The sequence below is a fragment of the Montipora capricornis genome, chromosome 7 (assembly GCF_036669925.1).
Source record: "Montipora capricornis isolate CH-2021 chromosome 7, ASM3666992v2, whole genome shotgun sequence".
Classification (NCBI taxonomy): domain Eukaryota; kingdom Metazoa; phylum Cnidaria; class Anthozoa; order Scleractinia; family Acroporidae; genus Montipora; species Montipora capricornis.
The window spans coordinates 9502652-9522651 of NC_090889.1; the positions used below are offsets into that span (position 1 = coordinate 9502652).

General features: G+C 37.7%; 3 protein-coding genes across 4 annotated transcripts in view; 1 reads left to right on the forward strand and 2 right to left on the reverse strand.

The window, feature by feature from the left end:
* Window positions 1-9570: 9570 nt before the first annotated feature.
* Window positions 9571-12411, forward strand: LOC138058160 (uncharacterized). 2 transcript variants are annotated; one of them, XM_068904057.1, is made up of 2 exons: window positions 9571-9858; window positions 10271-12411. In XM_068904057.1, exon 2 carries the CDS (start codon window positions 10271-10273, stop codon window positions 11498-11500), a length of 1230 nt encoding a protein of 409 aa, XP_068760158.1. In that variant the 5' UTR covers window positions 9571-9858; the 3' UTR covers window positions 11501-12411. The 2 variants fall into 2 exon arrangements, with proteins under 2 accessions (XP_068760158.1, XP_068760157.1); XM_068904056.1 differs by having other exon boundaries at window positions 9571-9785.
* Window positions 11569-12585, reverse strand: LOC138055542 (uncharacterized). Its single transcript, XM_068901452.1, has one exon. It carries the CDS (start codon window positions 12583-12585, stop codon window positions 11569-11571), a length of 1017 nt encoding a protein of 338 aa, XP_068757553.1.
* A 2151-nt stretch (window positions 12586-14736) lies between these two features.
* LOC138055544 (uncharacterized) overlaps window positions 14737-20000 on the reverse strand; it is a 6740-nt gene continuing 1476 nt past the window's right edge. The window contains exons 3-4 of the mRNA XM_068901453.1: window positions 19549-20000; window positions 14737-15047 (exon numbers count right to left, since the gene is read on the reverse strand). The exon at window positions 19549-20000 is cut by the window's right edge and continues 283 nt beyond it. Coding sequence (XP_068757554.1) covers window positions 14737-15047; window positions 19549-20000 — 763 coding nt within the window. The remainder of the gene's footprint in view (window positions 15048-19548) is intronic.

The following is a 20000-nucleotide window of genomic DNA, read 5'->3' on the forward strand; positions in this document are numbered from 1 at the left end:
CTAGGTCCGCCGTTGTTAACCTGGTCTCCCCTACAAGTCGCTTAAAGGGAACACTTTTCGCACTGGCGCCGCATCTACAGATGCCGCAGCAGGCTTGCCGGACTGGTTAATTAAGGTCTTAGGTCGCTGGTCATCGGATTGCTACCAGCTTTACATTCGCATGCCTTGCAACGTTTTGCTGTCAGCTGTGCTGCGTATGGCTTTCGTTTCGTTACCATAGTTACTGTTTAGTTTGCGCTTGGGTGGATTTGCAAGTATCAGTGGCAGTTAAGTCTCGCAGCGACTTCCCCAAGCATCGTTGCTTTTCATGCTATGCCATTTTCCGCTCTCTATCTGCCTTTGTTCTTGTCTGATCCAGCACGGGCCAGCAAAGTTGGCTCCTAGTGCTGGGGAGATAAGGAGGCTTGAACTATTAGTGTATTGCCTACACTCTTTCCATTATAGCACGATGCTGGCCAGAGGTTTAGCTCGTAGTGCCGTGGAGAGTTAGGCTTGTATATCATTATTTGGCTTTTACTGGCCTACAACTTGTCCGATCCGGCGCGGCTCGCCTTGTGTGTGAGGGAGATAAGTTCAGGCTTTTAGTCACACTACGGAAGTTGTCTGTCCTGTTGATCGTGGAGCGGTTTCCCCCCTCTTACGCCAACATTGTCTCTTGCGTTTTGTTATTGTAGTGTGTCTTAACTACAAACACCCGCGAGCACTGCGACATTAACGTTATTCATATACAATCTTCAACTAGGATATATGAGCGGCAGTCATTGGGTTGCTACTTATGTAAAAAATGGTATTATCAATTATTTTGATTCGTTTGGTATGCCTCCCTTTCGAAAAATTGTAAACCATGCAAGAAATGAAAACCTAACATTATTACACCAAATCAATCAAGTACAAAATATCATGACAACCTGTGGTTATTTTTGTTTGTACTTTCTAAATGAAATGCATACAGGCAATTCATATTATGATCTGTTGGAATTATTTAGTATCCATGAAACAATTGATAATGAGAAATTTATTGAACAGTATTTTAAAAATATCTAAATTATATATATATATAAATAAATGAAATCATCTTGTGTGAAACAAAAAAAAACAAACTAAATGCATTGAACCTTCAGGTTATAAAAAAGCTAAAAATGGGAGGCTAATGATTTATTACAATTGCTCTGAATGCGGTTTTAAAAAAACCCAATTAGTGAAAAACTAATTAGCCCGCACTCCGGGGCGGGCATCACTAATGATATTTGTAATACAGCTGCTAAATTATTATCAACCAAAGGTGTCCCTTACCTTGGTAAAAAAGCAGTCGAAATGGGACGTTGTTATGGTTCAGAAGCATTGCATGACCCAAAATTGCAGAAAAAAGCCATTGACTATGCTTTGGATAAGCTTAATCCGATGATTCAAAATGTTGGATCACAAGCTATGAATCAATTGTCGACCAAAATACGACCAAAAAATATAAAACACAAATAGGTAAGATCTGGATGGAAGTGGTTTAGACATTCAAAAACATTTATCAAAGCTTGGAGAATTGCATTTAAGAACTCCACCTGGTAAAAAATACAATTTTAGTCAAAGACCATGGTTTTCAACACCTGTCAAGTATACTATGCAATTAAAAAAATCACTAGGCCTTGGGTTAAAAAAGACAAAAAAACTTAAAGAGGCACTGAGTAACGATGATTGTGCTCAGTAGTTAGCCGAAGAATTACACAAACCAATCAAGCGAAAATTTAAAACCTGAAGAGTTATTGTAATTCAGATCCATCAAATATGGGCTGCAGACCTAGTTGAAATGCAACAATTCAGCAAATGGAACAAAGGCTACAAGTATCTTCATATGGTGATAGATGTTTTCAGTAAATATGGATGGATTGTATCATTGAAAAATAAACAAGGAGACTTAGAGAAGCGTTCAATAGCATCTTTAAAGATGGTAGAAAACCAGAGTATCTATGGAGTGATAAAGGAACAGAGTTCTGCAACAAACATGTAAAAGACCTCTCATCAGTAGTGGAAAGATGGAATCGCACAATTCAAAATTAAATGTGGAAGAAGTTTACTGTCCAAGGCAATACAGTCCAATAAAAATGAAACCTATTGAGACGTCAAAGAAAAAGAATGAAGGAGTTGTTTACTTCAATCTATATGGTGATATGGAAGCATCAAAACAGAAACCAAAATTTAAAATTGGAGACAATGTCAGAATAAGCAAATACAAAAGAAAACCATTTGACAAAGGTTACAGACCAAATTGGACAGAAGAAATATTTAAAATTGATAAAATTCAATACACCAATCCAATAACTTACAAACTAAAGGATCTCAACGATGAGGAAATAAAAAGATCCTTTTACAGTACTGTGCAAAAGTAATGATAGCGAATTTCGTCGAATTTCGACGAAGTTCTATGAAATTCTACGTAAATCTGTGAAATTTCGAGGAGAACGAATTTTCAGCGAAATTTCGCTGGCCTCTATTGTTTCACCATTAGAGAAATTCCGTGCAGATGTGCGAAATTTCACTTGGCAAATTCGCTGGAGGTGGCAAAATTCGTTCGAAATTTCCTTAGTGGGAGCGAAATTTCAAACGAAATTTCCAACACTTTGTTTGTGTGAGTGAAATTTCGAACGAAAATCTTGTTTGGAGATCGAAATTTCGTTCACCATTTGTGGTCATTACACAAGAGTCACAAAATGCAGAATGCAAACGGAGGGGGAAAAAAAAAGTTCACTGATGGCAGTCCGTGTTGAAAGACATTGATAGTCATGCAGTCCTTTTCCCGCGATTTTAATAAAAAGGAATTATTGTAAAATAAGCGGGTGTCATTGCTGAGTATTAATTGTTTATTTTTCCTGCAGTTTGGTCTCGCATTTACAGATAACAAATTTCTATTACTGAACCACACTTCAATTTGACAATTAATTAATTTCCAAAGCGTTCCGAGGACCTTGTGGAAAAAAATCATATCTCCGGTTATATTTGACACAAATTGTTCATTCAAACAGTAAAATGCTCTTTCTTTAGCCATATAATTGTTTATCAAAGTTTCTATGGCGCGCTGCTCACGTTCAGTTATTTTTTACTTCAAGGAAAAATTCTTTGTTTCAAACACTTCAACAAGTCACTTGCGAGATGTGTATTTCCAAAGCGTTCCGAAGACCTTGTGGAAAAAATGATATCTCCGGAGTGCCGCGAAATTTTATTTTTGACTTACAACCACCTCAAAAAATTGAACAACCACCTCAACAATATTATTATTTTAACTCGACGTTTCTCGTGGTTGATTGTGGTTGACAATAAGATTCTAGGGGGAGCTGGAGGTTTTATTCAGGTCACGTATTTCATATGCGTGACGTATTGTCATCTTGCTTGTTTAAAGAGGCATTCGATTGTTTGTGAGTGGTTGTTGAATCTTTTGAGGTGGTTGCAGGTCGTTCCATGTTCTCATAACTACGAACTATTCGCAGTTAACGACAATTCGAACACTGCAAAATATGATGATACAGGCATATTTATGTTCAAGACCTACATCTGTAGGCCAAGATCAGGGCAGCCATCACACTACCAACGTCGAAACTTACTGTAGCTCTCTCTGGCAAAACGAAATTTCGCACGCATTTTGAAAGAAGATTCGTCTCACCTTTCGAAATTTCGTACGCATTTTGAACGAAATTTTCGTCTCTCCTTTCGAAATTTCGCACACCTCCAGAGCGAAGATTCGGCGAAATTTCGTTACACTTTCCGAAATTTCGCCAAAGCAAAACGAAATTTCGAACTTCTCCTGAGAGAAAATTCGGCGAAATTTCGCTCCACCTACAGGAAATTTCGCATGTGTCCAAAGTGAAAGTTCAACGAAATTTTTATTAATATTTGTCACCTCAGGATCACGTCGCTTGTTTGTTTCTTATATTTCGTGTTCATTTGAATGCTTGGAGTATAATTTTTCAGTCAATGTCAATTTGTGTTTTAAATTACGAAAATTCCATAGTCGATAATACACATCAAGACCTAAAATGGGTCGCAGCTTATAGCAGAGTATTATGCATTTACAATTCATGTCAATCAAGTTGATTTTTTCCGTAAGAAGTTAAGGGTCTCAGCTTGTAGCCAAATAAGTAGGGTAACATATATCTTGTCTTAATTCCAGTATAAGCTTTCTTTTGCTCTTCTTTTGTTACATATTTTCTATTACCGAGTATTTTTTCTTTTATAATTAATGACAAGTAAAACCAATACAACCACAAATGTGCATATTTCAGCTAATTCCATCGTTGTTTAATATCAATATTGCAACTTTTCTACATCATATAAATCATATGTTGAAGTTTTTAGCAAATAGTTAACTAAATCATCGACATTATCAGCAATTTCTTCTAAATCATCTTTATCATAATCAGTTAATTCAGTAAATTTTTATATATAATCAACGATTTATATTGTTACAGTAGAAAATATTTTACCACAACAATCGTAACTCTACATATTAAGCTGATTAATTTTTCAACTTATTTTTCATAAATCAGTTAAATCCTTAATTGGTATCAACTGTTGAAGTCATCACTATATATTTTCCATTTTGCCAAAGCTTGTTTCTTTTTATAATCTCTTGGAATGACTTTTTAAATTCTGAATATATCTTGTTTCGCTTTCAATAGCTCAGGTTCATACAGTACTGTGCAAAAGTAATGATAGCAAATTTCGTCGAATTTCGTGCTTTGTTCTCAACGAAATTACAAAACAAAATCAACTTTAAAAGTATTATCTGAAAACACCTTGATAAAGCAAAATTATTAGGTTTTACATGGAAAGACTTGAAAACAAGACAAAAAATTATTGATCATATAAAAAAATATGATGTTGTTGGTAAAAATGCAATTCATCAATATAAAAACCGATTAAATCTTTATAAAATTTACAAAAGGCATAAGCAAATTGAAAACACAGAACTCAAATAAAACAAGTTAATAAAGCTTTAAAAGGCTACACTACATCAGCAAAATAAGCATCAAAAACGATAAAGGTCCATTAATTCAATTACAAAAAACAAGAAAGGCTGTTGAATCAAATATTGGTGACATTCTAGCATCAATGCAAGGACTAAAATTTGTTGAAATATTGAAGGTTACATTTCAAAAAACCTGCTTCAAATAATGAACTAATCGTAAAAACAGCATATTTTAACAACAAACCGCAAACAATTATCAATCCAACACAAATACAAGTAGCTTTAGAGTTAACAAAACAACAAATATTAAATCTTGTACAACAATGGATTTAAATGGGAAACAAATGCTTAAATTATATTTGAAAGAGGGTTTCTGTGAAAATGTCTGACTGCCGAGCACTTATTCTATTTGAGACGGTGCTCTGCTGCCCCAAACTTTTAAAGGGGTCAATGACCATAAATACAGTACAAAGGTCTCAACTGTTAATGAGTCGTAAAGGCCTGCCATTCGTTGCTACCTTCTACTGATCATTTGCCCTGTAGCAGAATGGTTTAGTCAAAGAAGGAACGATTCAGCTAATTGAAATTTAAATAATACTACCTAATGTTGACTCACCTCACCGGCAAATGGTTTAATCAAGTGTCAAATGGTTTAATAGACGAGCAATTGATTCAGTGCAAAATCAAATAGACAAGTCATACCTGAAATGATTCAGGGTGTGTTCCATTGACCTTATTCTGGAATTCTTGGGTTGCACTTGACGTCAAAAAATAAAATACAAAACTAAAGAGCCTTTTGTGTTTTTATCTTGATCAGCTACAAGAGGTTTTAAAAATATCTCTGTTTGCATGTTTTCAGCTCGGTACCGTGCTTCGTTTTGAAAATAGAGCAGTTTGAATTTCAGAGTTTTTCACAGTGCGCGACATGGTGACGGCTTTCGAAAAACATGCCAGTTGCATAAAAACATCGATTTCCTTCCTGTTTTTGTGGCCTAAACAACCAGTATACCAGAAGACGTGTCTATACCAATGTTTGCTGGCTCATTATACAGCAGAAAGTGTTAAAAACAGCCAAACTAAATTCCAGATGTTTCTCCAGGGTTCCGGCCGCCATGTTGGTGTACTTCAGCAGTACACCAACATGACGCCTCCATACTAAACTCTACAAATTTGAGTAATAAATTTCGCCAAATAACTCAAGTACGGAAAATCGCACAGCACTGATATTTGCACCCGTTCTTTATTTATTCCTATTCTATAACATTTCCATTTCTTGAGTCAATTTCTTAAATGGTAAGCGATTTATGTTTTCACTTGCGTGACATGCAACCCAAGAATAAGAACGCCAACGTTTACGTCTAAAAATTACACATACGAGAATTTTGATGCTATCAGAATACAAAGGAGAATTTCAGCATCATTTCCATTCAAAATGTTATGGATACATCTTCCTAAATTTACCTCCAAAGAAAAATCTGGAGGTTATTTCGTTTAATTTATTCTTCTTGCAGAAGGCTCCCTCAGTCGAAAGGGGTGGGGGTGGGGGGAGTTGGAGGGGGTCTGACGTAAATATCTGTTGTCAGCCCAATAAAACTTAAAGCAAATCTGACTAGCTTTTTGTTCATAGTTTGTGACAGACCTAACACCAAACTGGTTTCCTTTGCAGGTTGCTGAATTTTTAGCTTCTGAGACTCATCTGTCATCGAATTTAAATTCTGCCGTCGTCAGCTGCTGTTGTCTTTAATGAAGCTTGTGTATAAACATGCCAACAAGTCTCATGACCCTTTATATGATGATGCTGTTTAGAAAAACACAGCTTTAATATTGAAACTATCAAAATGACTTGAAATTGAGTAAATCACAAAGTCACACAATATCAATGAGCAAATGTAAGCTCCTCTAACTCCGAAACACAGCAAAGGTTCTTTAACGATGGTACTAAATACTTGTGACTAACAGAGCCTAGAGCGTTTACGACTGTATGTATTTAAAATGTTCAGTATGTGTTCTAACTCCCCACTCCCGGGCACAGAAAGTAGTCAAATGCCCAAGGTTTAGGGGGGGGGGATGTTCAAGTTTCAATTTGGTCGGCGCATAATTTCCTGCTACCTTAAACTACAACGTTGATCTACTGAACTTGTGAAGACATGTGTGGGCTATATATTCTATTCCCCACACTTCCGCTTTTAATTGTCTTCACACAGACCATAATCCAATCTCTATTTTCTTCGCCAACAGGAAAATATTAGACAAATATTTATAACGCGTTTGAAAGACAAATGGAACTGAAGAATCGCTTTAAAGGGCGAACTGAAGGCATTGTGCAATGTTTCAATTTGGGGCTCACGGATTGAAAGTTAAATCCATGAGCGCTATTGATCAGGAAACAAACTTTGGAAGGCACATACCCTGGGATCAGGCTCTATGTAATTTCGTTTCGCTCGAAGCTACTTGGTAAACAAAACGAAAATTTTCTAAGAAACTTTAAGATGATGGTACATTGAGTTGGTGAACTGAACATAGCGCCTCCCTCATTTTTAATTCACTGTATCCCCTTAATCTACATGCCTCTTTTAAAGATTATAATCTATCGAACTCGAGTTCACAAGTACCGTTCCTTATTATTTTGTGTAATACCATGTCTCCCCTAGTGCTTGGAAAAACGCTTTCGTCGTTTTTTACTTAAGTTATGGCGACTAGCATTTCTCCAAAAAACTTGATGCGTCTGGTAACAATGTCGACCACAACCAGTTTCGACAAAGTTGTGATGCTTGCACACCAAATAAAGGCCTTTTATGATCAACCAATTAATATTGTTAATGTCGGCAAATTCGAAACGCCCCTTACGATGGTAGATAACACTGCCTTAATGGTATTGCCAAAGGAAGATAGAATGGATAACATTAAGCCCATCAAGACTACAGGGGATGGGGACATGTCTGTTTAACGCTGCCAGCATCGCTATATGCAAAAGCGAAACTCTTGGCATTGAGCTATGACTGTGTACTGCACTGGAGCTCTTCACAAATACGGATTTCTACGGGTGACATCCCATTGTCTCCTCTATGGATCTCACCAGTCCTGTATGGAAACAGGTGGCCCAAGGAGGGGATCTATGACACTGTCATCTTCAGCAATAGAGCAGTGCATGTCCATGCAAGGGAAGGTTTTCAAAGGGCATTGCAACATGAGATCTACAATACCCTTCACAACAGGAGATACTCAGGCATACTTCAGATCATGGGCTTGTTCTCTGAAATTGGATGTGAGGTTAAGGTAGTTTACCCCGATAAAAGGCATTCACTTCTACCCTTGCTGACTGCCACTTGCAGGCCAAGATTTGGCGATCTGCAACAACTTCCACGCATCACAATTATGATGACCAATACACCTGGTTGGACTGACAGATCAAAAGAATTCCAGGTCAACCACTTTGTTCCGATGCTAAAAATTGATACAACAAGCACCGCTAACAAGTGGACCACTGTCAAACGTAAAAGGCATTCTGCTGCAAGAACGATCCAAAACAAACCAGAAATTTTAAAAAAAATCGTTTATTTTCAAGCAAATCCAAGGCAACATCACAAGACTTCTTTAAGTCGATGAACAGCCCACCAAGCAAGCCAAACAATTCCATGAAAGGCCCTCCAAGCAAGGCAAACGATTCTAAGAACAGCCCGCCGAGCCAGCCAAACAATTCCATAGACAGCCCACCAAGGTTGCCAAACAAACGCACGAACAGCCCTCTAAGCAACCCAAACACGCCAATGGGCAGCCCTCGGGCACACACTCACGAGATGAACGCAAATTTAGACATTCCTGCAGTCTTAAATCTACAGCCACCCATTACCTTCGAGTGTTGGATGATCTTTTCATAGGAAACGTGGCAACCTTTATCAAAATAACTCAGGAACACAAAGAAAGTGCCATGATTAAACCAAGGTAAATAAGTTGTTAGAGTGTCAGCGGAATAATGTCGCGGGTGTACTTCAAGAAAATGTCACTTCCCTGAAAAAGAAACTTCGCTTTTCAAACCCGCAAATTCTACCATCTCAATGTGGTGCTATTGCAGTAGCTGAACACATACTGAAACATAGGCCATTGGTGCCAACCACAGTCCTATCTGCTGTATACAAAAATGCCAACGGAACTGTAAGTGAACGTAGGATGATGGCAGGGGAATTGTTTGGAATCGTGTCGACATATTTGAATGTCATGCAACTATATATTAATGGACAAGCTTTTATAAGTCAAAATACAACTTCCGATTTCCAAGCCCTTGTGCCATTTCTCAACAACCGAAACCAAAGTCGGAAACAGTTTAATGATAGTGTCGAGGATTTAATTGGTGATTGTTTCAATGCAGCTTTAGAGTACATGGATTCAAAAAGAGAATGTGACACAGTCATTGGATTAATGCAGCGATTAACAAGTGTGAACTTCGTTACCAAAAACTCTGTAACGTCCAAAACAAAAAGGCAGTCCAAGGATGTTGTGATACCTTAATTGAAAACTTAAGAAAGTTCAGGGAAATTAAGGACACGTCTCAAGTCGTGAGGACTGACATGACTAATGCAGAGCAATGAAGACTATTCTCTCTTCTCATGCGTCCGCCATATTTGATTGAAAGCGAGGCTAACCGCGCAAACATTCAAGATGGCTGCCAATGCCAGCAGTGTCTTGCCGATCGAATGGACCAGATTGTTGAAAGATAACCCTGAGTTGACGATGAAAGACGTCGATACTTTTGTTAAGCTCAACAAAGCACCCCAGAGTGGCATTGTTAAAGGCTATAAGTTTTTCTGCGAAGGATTTATTAAAGATTATGAAGGTAAATCGTTCATTTCTGCCGTGTTTGCTGTTATGGGCAAGCTTGCAAAGCCGGGCGTGGAGTTTCTAAGCAGGTACTTACCTACTGGTATGATTGTTCATTAAGTTGGTAAAAGAGAAGAAGATGACACTGTTTTTATCAGAGCAAGATGTTTCAAGTCGTTAAGGAAAAATGAAGAGCCACACTACTTATGGGTTAGTTGTATGGTTGTTTTTTAGCTGAATGCTAAATTTAAGTAACTTAAGTGCATGGGGCAGTTGACATTTTACTGAATATTGTGAAAGTTCTCAAAGTTAATTCAAATAACCTTGAATTATTCCTTTTTTCCCTATATCTGTATGAACAAGAATGTACACTATTCATTACAAAATAATAAATTATAGTAAATAATTTTTTCTTTATTTCCTGCTTTGTTGTCCTTTGTTACCTTATTTCCAAAATAATGATTATAAGCTTAAAAACTTCTGTTTCATATATTTTCAAAGATGTCGTTTTACAATGAGGAAGTGGTGGATCATTCCTGCTCATGTAAGGCTGGGCAGGGAATATGTAACCATAAGGTGGCACTGATATACCAGGCAGCCCATTACAGCCTCCTTAAAATTGATGCTGTCCCAGAGGTACCATCCAAGACATCTATGCCACAGGAATGGCACAAGCCCCGTTCAGCTGGAATCCATCCTGAAGCTGTTGATAATCTTATTGTTAGAAAACCCGAATTAAAATCAGAGGGAGGTCCTAAATGTAAGAAGCGTGCCATAGATGGTGTAGAGAGTAATTTGTATAACCCTATACAAAACTACCCCAACCCAGAATTTATAAGGGAATTTCTAGCAAGGGCTAAAACTGACTACAAAGAAACACAGTTTGCTACATTGTTTAGCGAGGGTGAATTAGAGTATGTCGAGTGCAACTATGGCACTGTACCGAAGGGATGTGTTGTGTCTTATCAACAACCTACTATTAGGGAAAACAGTAAGTTTTTATCCATAGATCAGAGGGATACCCTACCTGTCCTACCAGCAAAGCTGCTTGATCCCTTATGTAGCCATGTTCTTCCACGCTCACAGGCTAATGTACTTGATTCATTAAAGGTATCATTAGAGCAGGCATCCAACGTTGAGCGGGAAACAAAAGACCAATCTCAAAATCCATTTTGGCATGAGCTGAGAAAGCGGCGGCTCACTGCCTCAAAATTTAAGCAAATTTGTTCAAGAAAAAGTGATTATGAGGGTCTGGTAACTCAGCTTAAAAAGAAAACTGTTCAGACTGCTGCCATGAAGTATGGCCTTGAACATGAAAGTGAGGCAGCACAGTCATATGTCAACACCAGGTTTGTCAATGTATACCGAACAGGATTTGTTATTAATCCAGGCTGTCCCTTTTTAGGAGCAAGCCCTGATTTTCTTGTTTATGACCCAACACGCAATGAGGTATTTGGATTGCTTGAAATTAAGTGTCCCCAGTGTGAGTCATGCAGAGATGCCAAGTATTTAAAGATTGTCAATGGTCAACTCAAACTAAAGAAAACCCATGAGTATTACTTTCAGGTAATGGGGCAGATGGCCATCACCGGGCTCAAATGGTGTGACTTCATGGTATTTTGTAAGAATGATTGGCACATTGAAACCATTTACTTTGATGAAGAGTTCTTTGCCGACATGTACAATAAGCTAACTCTGTTTTATTACAACTATTATCTTCCATCATTGTAAATGTCACACCACTGATAAAACCTCATTTTTATTTGTAAATGTTTTTATTCAAATTAATTGCTATCATTTTAAAATAGAGGTCCTTTAAAGTTTGATAGCATACAACAGACCGACCATATTTGATTAATTGAAGAGGCTAATGACAGTGGAAGTACAGCATCAAATAAATGGTTTTCCTTGACTCTACGAATTGCCCTCTCTACATGGATCCTTAGCTTCGCTATTTTTTGAGTCCTTTCTACATCTTCCTTGGAAAACTGAACCTTTTCACTCAGAAATGGTGGAATGTTGAGAGAACAGTTTAAAGGAGATAAAAGGTCTTCTATAGTGAAACCTTTGTCTGCCATAACCCCATCTCCATCCTCTAACAGCTTTAAAATTCCACACCTTTTCACTATCTCCCTGTCACTTATAGATCCCGTGTAGAGTTTGGAGATGAATGACACTGCACCACTGGGGGTAATACCAACAAGACCTTTGAAGGTGGTTGCACTTTTGTAACTAGAGTAAAACTCAGAATGAAGCACAAGAGAGGAAGGTGTCTGAACCTTCATTTCTGTGCAATCTATGATCACACGCACATTGCTGAAACTATCTTTAAAACTATTTGGCATTGTTTTTCTAATCTGTGATCTACTCGACCATAGTGGTAAACATCCCATTGTAAAATAAAGGAAGTTTGACCAGGTTATAATCATTCTACTTACAGTAGAAATTGACACATTGAATCTGACAGCCAAATCTTGATCAAATAAGCCTAGCTTGACCTTACACAACCACATGAACAGTTGATCTTCTATAGCAAGGGACTGTTTTTTCATGTTTATAAATACTTCATTAATTATCCCTTCACCAGGCTTTTTAGCCCTGCCACGTTGAACTTGAGACCACGTTCTCATTTTTTCAGCAGATGGTTTTATCACATCTATAAATGACCATAACACATTACTACTTGAAAACCCAGTATAAAACCGGATCATTTCATCATCATACATAAATCGGCGAAGGCCAAACTGACTTATATTGTTCTTCCTATCAAGTTCCTGTTCGAGTCTCTCTATCTCTTTCCTAGCTGCCTGGAGCATCTCCTCAAGTGACACTTCCTGTCTCACCACACCATAATCATGATCATAAAGATTTGGAGTACTGGTAAATGCTGGGTTAGTGACCTGTTCTATAAAAACAAAAAATATCTATTTTAAAGTTTTCAAAGTTCTTAGATGGAGTCCCTGTGTAACATCAAAATAATATTAATTCCAAGTGAACAAATAAAAGGGACATGGCAGAGTATACGCAACTGTTACAGCAAGGAGCCCAAGTGTGTGAGTACTTTTAAAATATTCACAATCTTTCTTGCAGGAGAAATCCAATCACAAGTAGACCATGTGTTCTCAGCTTCTGAATGAATTACTTTTGCACAAAAGAATGTGAGTGAATAAAAATCTTGGGTTCCTAAGTAAAATATGTGCACACTTACAAAAACACCAGTAATATAAATTTGAAGCATCTTTAAAACAGCAGTTTATAGGAACAGAAGCTGAAAGGAATTCACTAAGGTGGCACCTTTTGTGTTAAGCTGAAATGTTGGGGGGATCTCTGATGACTTTCTTTTCAGGATTCTTCTTGATATTTCCTGTTCTTTCTTCTTAGTCCAAGCGAAGAGAGAAGGGACTGCTGTTGACTTCAATAGCCGCCGCTGTCCAGCCAACGAACGTCTATAATCAGTTTTCTCAAAATGCTCTGAACAAACAGCAGTATGCTTTTTAATCTGACAAGATGTCAAAAGAAAAGCAGCCGTAGCGATAGTGAATATAGGCCTGCATTCACTATATCAAGATCAATTTCACTTAAACTAGTTCATCAATGAAATCCAATAACAACGCGCTAACAAATAGGATTATAAGAAAATATGCTTTAGCTTTATCTTAAGTTTAAATCAAGCTATAAACACAAACAGAATTCGAACGAGAGGCCAGACAGTTAAAACTAACTTCAAAATTCGGTCCTGGATCTCTTCGTATTCTTGCAATCCACTCTGCCCTCCTTTTGGCCTCTTTTGGGAAAGCATGGAAGGATATCTCTTTGTTGTATCTTGAATCATTCGTACACAACGGCACACAACAGTGTGTGGCAGCCATCTTGAATGTTTGCGCGGTTAGCCTCGCTTTCAATCAAACATGGCGGACGCATGAGAAGAGAGAATTGCTGAGAATAGCTAATCCAAGAAAATTAAAAGAAATTCTGCACGTTTCGAAAGGCAGTGGTCGTACGCTCAAATGCACAGAACATCCTATACTTGTCCCTCTTTTGGAATACGCCTTCATGGAAGCCAATATTCGTGAATGAGGACGTGGAGGTCTCTCCGAGCTAAAATCCAACAACTGCTCGAAGAAAACGGCGAGTTACGCCGGGAGTTAAAAGATTTGAAAGAGTCAGGTAGAATTAATTTGTATAGGACAATGCAAAACCACACTGACAGGAAACGTGCAAGGGAACTTGTCTTAGCTTTGTCAAATCCAGATTTTAAGATATCACTGAGTTGTTGTTACAACTATACACAGAACTATAAAAAGAACACAATGCAAGCAAAGCGACACCACGACGTTAAAGGCATCAATGCTAAAATATCATTGCACAATGCTCCCCGTGTTGGAGTGCAAAAGTTTGTCATTAACATCCACTGGTCATCCGCGAATGTCAACTTCATAGTGGACGATTGCGCTGCAAACACAAACACTTGTGTTGCTGACTCCAAAGATGTATTTCTCAACCTGGACAGAGTTACTCAAGTTTCCTTCACGGAATATAACAGCAAACGAAATGTCTTCGAACGAGTGCACCCACAAGTGAACAAAGCACTTTCAGCACATGGTGCATTTCCAAGCCACGCAATTCAACCTGATTGAAGGGGGCTTGGAAAATCAGAGCACATTGAAAACATGCAAAAGATGGCAGACGATGTTATTGACTGCTTGAAATGGGCGAAGTTTGGAGGAAAGTTTATCGAGGTTTACCGAGGCCTGAAAGAGGATAATTGGATCTTCCATGACGAAGCAGGCGTTAAGAAGTTTCTTTCGCTTTGCAAATTCAGTAAAGAAGCATCAGGTATGTCCTACTGAGCAAGGCAGACACCCTTGGCACAATCACTGCATGATGTCTGGGGGATTCTGGACTACATGGGAGAATACTGGAGCAACTACACATTGTCAAAAGGTGAAGATGATGAAGAGAGATCGTCATGGTGCAACAAATATACAACAGTTATTTTTCATAAGGGGGACAATTGGCGTGGAACTCCACAGCAACGAATCCATCGCCAGCCTCTTCCTGATTTCATGAGATGGATCACAGGTAAGGGAGAGCTTCACTATTTGCCATACGAACTCACGATTTCTCTGCCACTTGGAAGTGGGATTCAGTCCCTGGATACTACTTGCCAAGCCACTGTTTGGAATTGGCTTATGTCCTCTTGGATAAGCCCACAGGAACTTTATTGCTATGTCTACCCTTGTGAGCTTGGGTAACTGGAAGATGAAGTTGTCCAATTCTTTGACGAAAAAGAAAGGGAAGTCCAGAAGGCAACATAGGATGCAATCAAGCGCAATCAATGGAAAGAGCACAGGCTGTATGTGGAAAAAAAGGACACTCTTGTGACTATGTGCGAGTAGAGAAACATAGAACCCTCTGGTATGAAATACGAAATTGTTGAGGTTGGCATTAGCATTAAATGAAGAAAAGCCCAGAGAGGCTTAACAATTTGACGGTCCGAAGACATTGCCAAAGTTACCAAAGGACTTCGGAAGACTAAACAACAGCTACCTGCAGTCCATTGTTAAGTAACACGGTCTTGCTCTATGCAGTAACATAGATGAATTGGTACTACATGTCTGCCTAATTTCTAACAATAGAAAGCATCTGTGCCTTAACAGGGAAAGGAAGATGTTCCTAGAACTGATTTCAGTCACGAGGGACTTAATTCTAGAAGAGAGGAAGCAATTAGCACTCTTACAAGACACCAGTCCTTACAGGCACAGTTACTTTTGCACAATACGGTATATACTGTTGAGATAGTCATTGATATAGTTGTGGGCAGTAGTGTTCCTTTTGTTCTTTTGGTCTTCAGAGACGTTTAGCAGTTTGGGATCTTGGTGTTTGAGGAAAATTGGTATAGCTATGTGTAGTTGTCACATTTCCAGGGAGCAAGCACTTGATTATGTGCAGCTGTAACCTGATTTATAGACATAGCAACACCAAGTGTATTGTTACCATCTTGTTTTTGTCACTTGCATAATCATTGTGGTTGCAGATACTGCAGAGTCGATGTCGTTTCCATTCTTGAGCATCAGGTGTTGACAGTAGGAAATGCACATTCATGCGTGGAAAAAGTGCAAGCGGCAAAAACTATGTGTGAAAGGGTTTATAGAAGCTTCAGACATGGCAAATCTAAATAACCTTCATTAAAATCCTCGTCACAAACAGCAAAATGGTCATTTAACACTGTTTAAATCAGCAATCTAAATCGAAAGTCTGCTTGTTAAAATATTCTTGAAACACCAAGATCACTGAGTGAGTACACACTAATGATGAATAGTCTTGGCAGCAGCGGGTCTAAGTGGATACTGACGTCGAATAATTTTTACTTTACTCTTTTTATTGATTTGGAATTGTTTTGTTACTTCTAAAACTATTGTCCAGTTTGTGTTTACATAAGTATCGTACAAATGTGCATGCCATTGACTCTGCTTTCTGACTGTGTCAGAATGTGGAAATGAGACCCAGATAATACCATCACACAATCTGCAATAGATGTTAGTCAATCAGAGACATCAATAATAGTTGTCAGGTCATATTTTGCCACTGTTGCCAATGGCACTACTGAGTATAAGCCCATTGTCCATTGTTGGATCATCTGGGATTTTACTTTTCATTTGGGTTTTGAAATCATCAGAAATGTCCCCAATGATAATGTCCACAGCCTTAATCTGAGCTTTATCAGTTATCGAGAGAGTATACAGGGCATTGTTGTGAGCATCTACTGACGCATTTGTAGAAAATAAATGTGTCATGTTCATTGGATAATTACCATTTTCTGGTCTTACACTCACAAGTCTTTATTACATTAACCAAGATACTGTAGGAAAGAGACAACTTTTTAAAAAGACATGTTTCGGCATAGTTATGCCATCATCAGTTTAATGAGTTCCTAAGTGTGAACAGTTATAAAGTCTACGGGTAGATGAAAAATTATTACAACATGACGTAATACAAAAGCGGGTACTGTTTACAGCGTGACACCAAACATCAACGTGTAAACTAAAACATAAGAAAAGTGTTGTAATGCTGCAATTGTTTGTTAAGTTCCGGTTTGATCTTATTTATATGAAAAGCTTCTTTGAGTTTTAAATCAATTGAGTTGCTTGCAGAATCCAGAATACTAAAGCACGAAGCGGAGTATTTGCTCTTACATGAGGGAGATGTGTTGAAATGCTTAAAAATATGAGAGTTTTTATCGCTTTCCGTGTGTTCCTTTATCCTGGTAGAAAAGTGGCGTCTAGTTTCGCCAATATAAATGGTAGACTACCATGGATTTTAGAGCAACAGGAGTAAGATCTTTAACACTAAACATGTTTTTAATTTTGAATGAAGTGAAAACTAATTTGATAGTTAGGTCAGATTTGCAAAAGCGCTTAGTAAGTTGTCGGAGTTTAAGTTTCGCTATTTTGGAATAATGGCCGACAAAAGGGAGTTTAAAATAACGTGTATTATTGTCATCATTAGTGTTCCGGCTTTTTTGAGAAAAAGACCTGTCAAGATACCGCTTGAAAGTTCTGTCAATAATGTGCGAAGGAAATGAATTACGTTTCAAAGTGTCAGAAAGTTTATTAAGATCGTTTTGAAGGCCGGAGGAGGTGTTGTTGATTCTGTAGATTCGGTCGATAAGAGTTCGGATAAGGCCAATTTTATAGCATGATGGAGTAAAACTAAAGAAATAAGTTAAGAGACCAGTGTAAGTTTTTTTATGAAAAACTGAAGAAACACAATCACGCGAAGAGTTGTCAACAAGTATGTCAAGAAAGGAGAGTTTACCGTCATTCTCTTTCTCAAAAGTGAATTTGATGTTAGGGTGCCGTGAATTGATGTAATCAAAAAAATGACATAGCATCCTGTTCTTTGTGAAAGACACAGAAGGTGTCGTCAACATAATGCCTATAGAGTAGAGGGTGATTCGAATGGTTGAAATTATTTAGCCACGTTTCCTCGTGGGAACCAAGAAAAACATTAGCTAGCTACCTCATCAACTTGATCATAAAATTTGCCATTAAAAAGAAAATGAGTCTCGGCTGTAGCGAATGAGAACAATTTCTTAAGGTCGGATTTTTTGATCGGAAATTGAGGGTCATGCTCGAGAATAAGATCAACGGCAATATCAATAGTTTCATTTAACGGAATATTGGTAAATAAACTTTCAACATCGAAGGAAATGAGAAATTTTTTGTTAAAATCGAAACTCCTGAGCTCTTCAACAAAAGAGAATGAATCTTTTACCGAATACTTACTAGGCAGAAGTGGAGCAATTAGAGAACTTAAATACTTAGCTAAATTATAATTATAAGCTCCAATAGAAGAAACAATAGGTCTAAGAGGTGGTTGATTGTGATTTTCACGGATCGTATGTAATTTGGGAAGGCCATAAAATTTTGCTGGTTGTGAGCCCTTGGGAAAAATCTTAGTATAGGTATCATTATCAATAGAATGATTTTTCTTAAGTAGACTAATGAAACGTTTAAGTCTGCCTTCTCTTAATAAAGTGGGATCTTTGTCTAATACTTTGAATTTAGATTTGTCATTGAGTATATCAAAACAGGAATGTAAAAAAATGTTGCGATCTAAAATAACTACTCCATTACCTTTATCAGACTTGAGAATTATAATATTGGAATTGTTCCTAAGAGTTCGTAGGATATGGTGTTTCTTTAGATCGTTGCTTCATGGTGTAGTGAATCTTTTCGAAGGAAGCCAGAATGTCTGTCTTGTTGAGATGATGAGGTTTGATGGAGAATCCCAGCACATTCAGTGTTTATCTGAATGGCAAGAAGACAATAATCTTGTTCTCAATGTTTCAAAAACTAAGTGTGTACTATTTACATCATCTCAAAGGCATGAAGAGCGCGATTACATTTTAAATCTTAATCTTCTCGGAAAGTCCATATCTTGCGAAACTGCTTTTAAATACCTAGGTATGGTGTTCGACAACTTTATGACTTGGACGGCTCACACAGACTATGTGTGTAAAAAGGTGGCATCTAGAGTTAGTATCCTGGGCCGTGCTAGAAGTTTCGTCACAAAAGAGGCAGCAACACTTGTTAACAACGCTTTGATTCTTTCGTTATTTGATTACTGTGACATTGCCTGGAGTAACTTTTCACAGCAAGATATAGATCGACTACAGCGCCTCCAGAATAAATCGGCACGGATCATCACACATTGCTCTCACTCATCTGAAGCAATAGAGCAGCTGCACTGGCCGACTCTTTCCAGCAGACGCTCTTACCACAAGGCTAAACTCGTTTTTCTATGTCTTCACTCATTAGTTCCTAGTTATTTTTATCATTATATTTTACTGGATTTTCGAACATTCACAATTATTTTACAAGGCAAAGTATGAGGTTATCCCTACCAAACGTTAAGCAAATTTTTGTGAAAAGGACCTTTCTTTTTACTGGCGTGAAGATTTTTAAAAATCTCCCTTTAAGCACTGTGAAGAGTGAAAACATTCAAACGTTCTGTCACCGAGCAATACATTTCTTTTTATCATAACTTTGATATCTCATTACTATTTTAGGCTTTAAATGTGATTTTGCATTGTATTTTAGGCTTTTTAGTGTAGTTGTTATATTCTAGTATTGAATTTTATTAGGCTTTTTTAATTGTTATAGTTCATGACAATTCTTGAAGTAAATTAACTTTTTCAAGATACAGGGCCCCTATGGAGACCAGCCTTAGAGATGAATAGGCTACCCTGTGTAAATAAAGTTCTACTTACTTACTTGCTAAAGCATTATAGCCTGTTTGAGAATTCTGAAAGATCCATTTATCAAACACTGGTTTTAACCGGAAAAGATCTCTGACAGTTATCAAGATTATTCCACCAAATGGCTCTTTAGTTCCCATTATTTGTTGCAATCTTAAATTTAAAAAGTTAAACATACCACTTCCCACCAAAGATATCTCATCAATAAATATAAGCATTAGTTCCTTCAGCTGAGACCTAATTGTATTAAATCTGTCACTGTCCAGTGCACAATACTTAAAACCTCTGTTGGCAGGTATCTTAAAAGCAAAGTGTAATGTGTTGCCATTTATGTCGAATGCTGCCTTTCCAGTAGGGGCTGTTTTCACAACTTTCACCTTATCTGGATTTTCACCTTTAATACTATTCAGATATGTTATCAGTGCTTCATACAATGCATTGGTGACAGTACTTTTGCCAACACCAGCA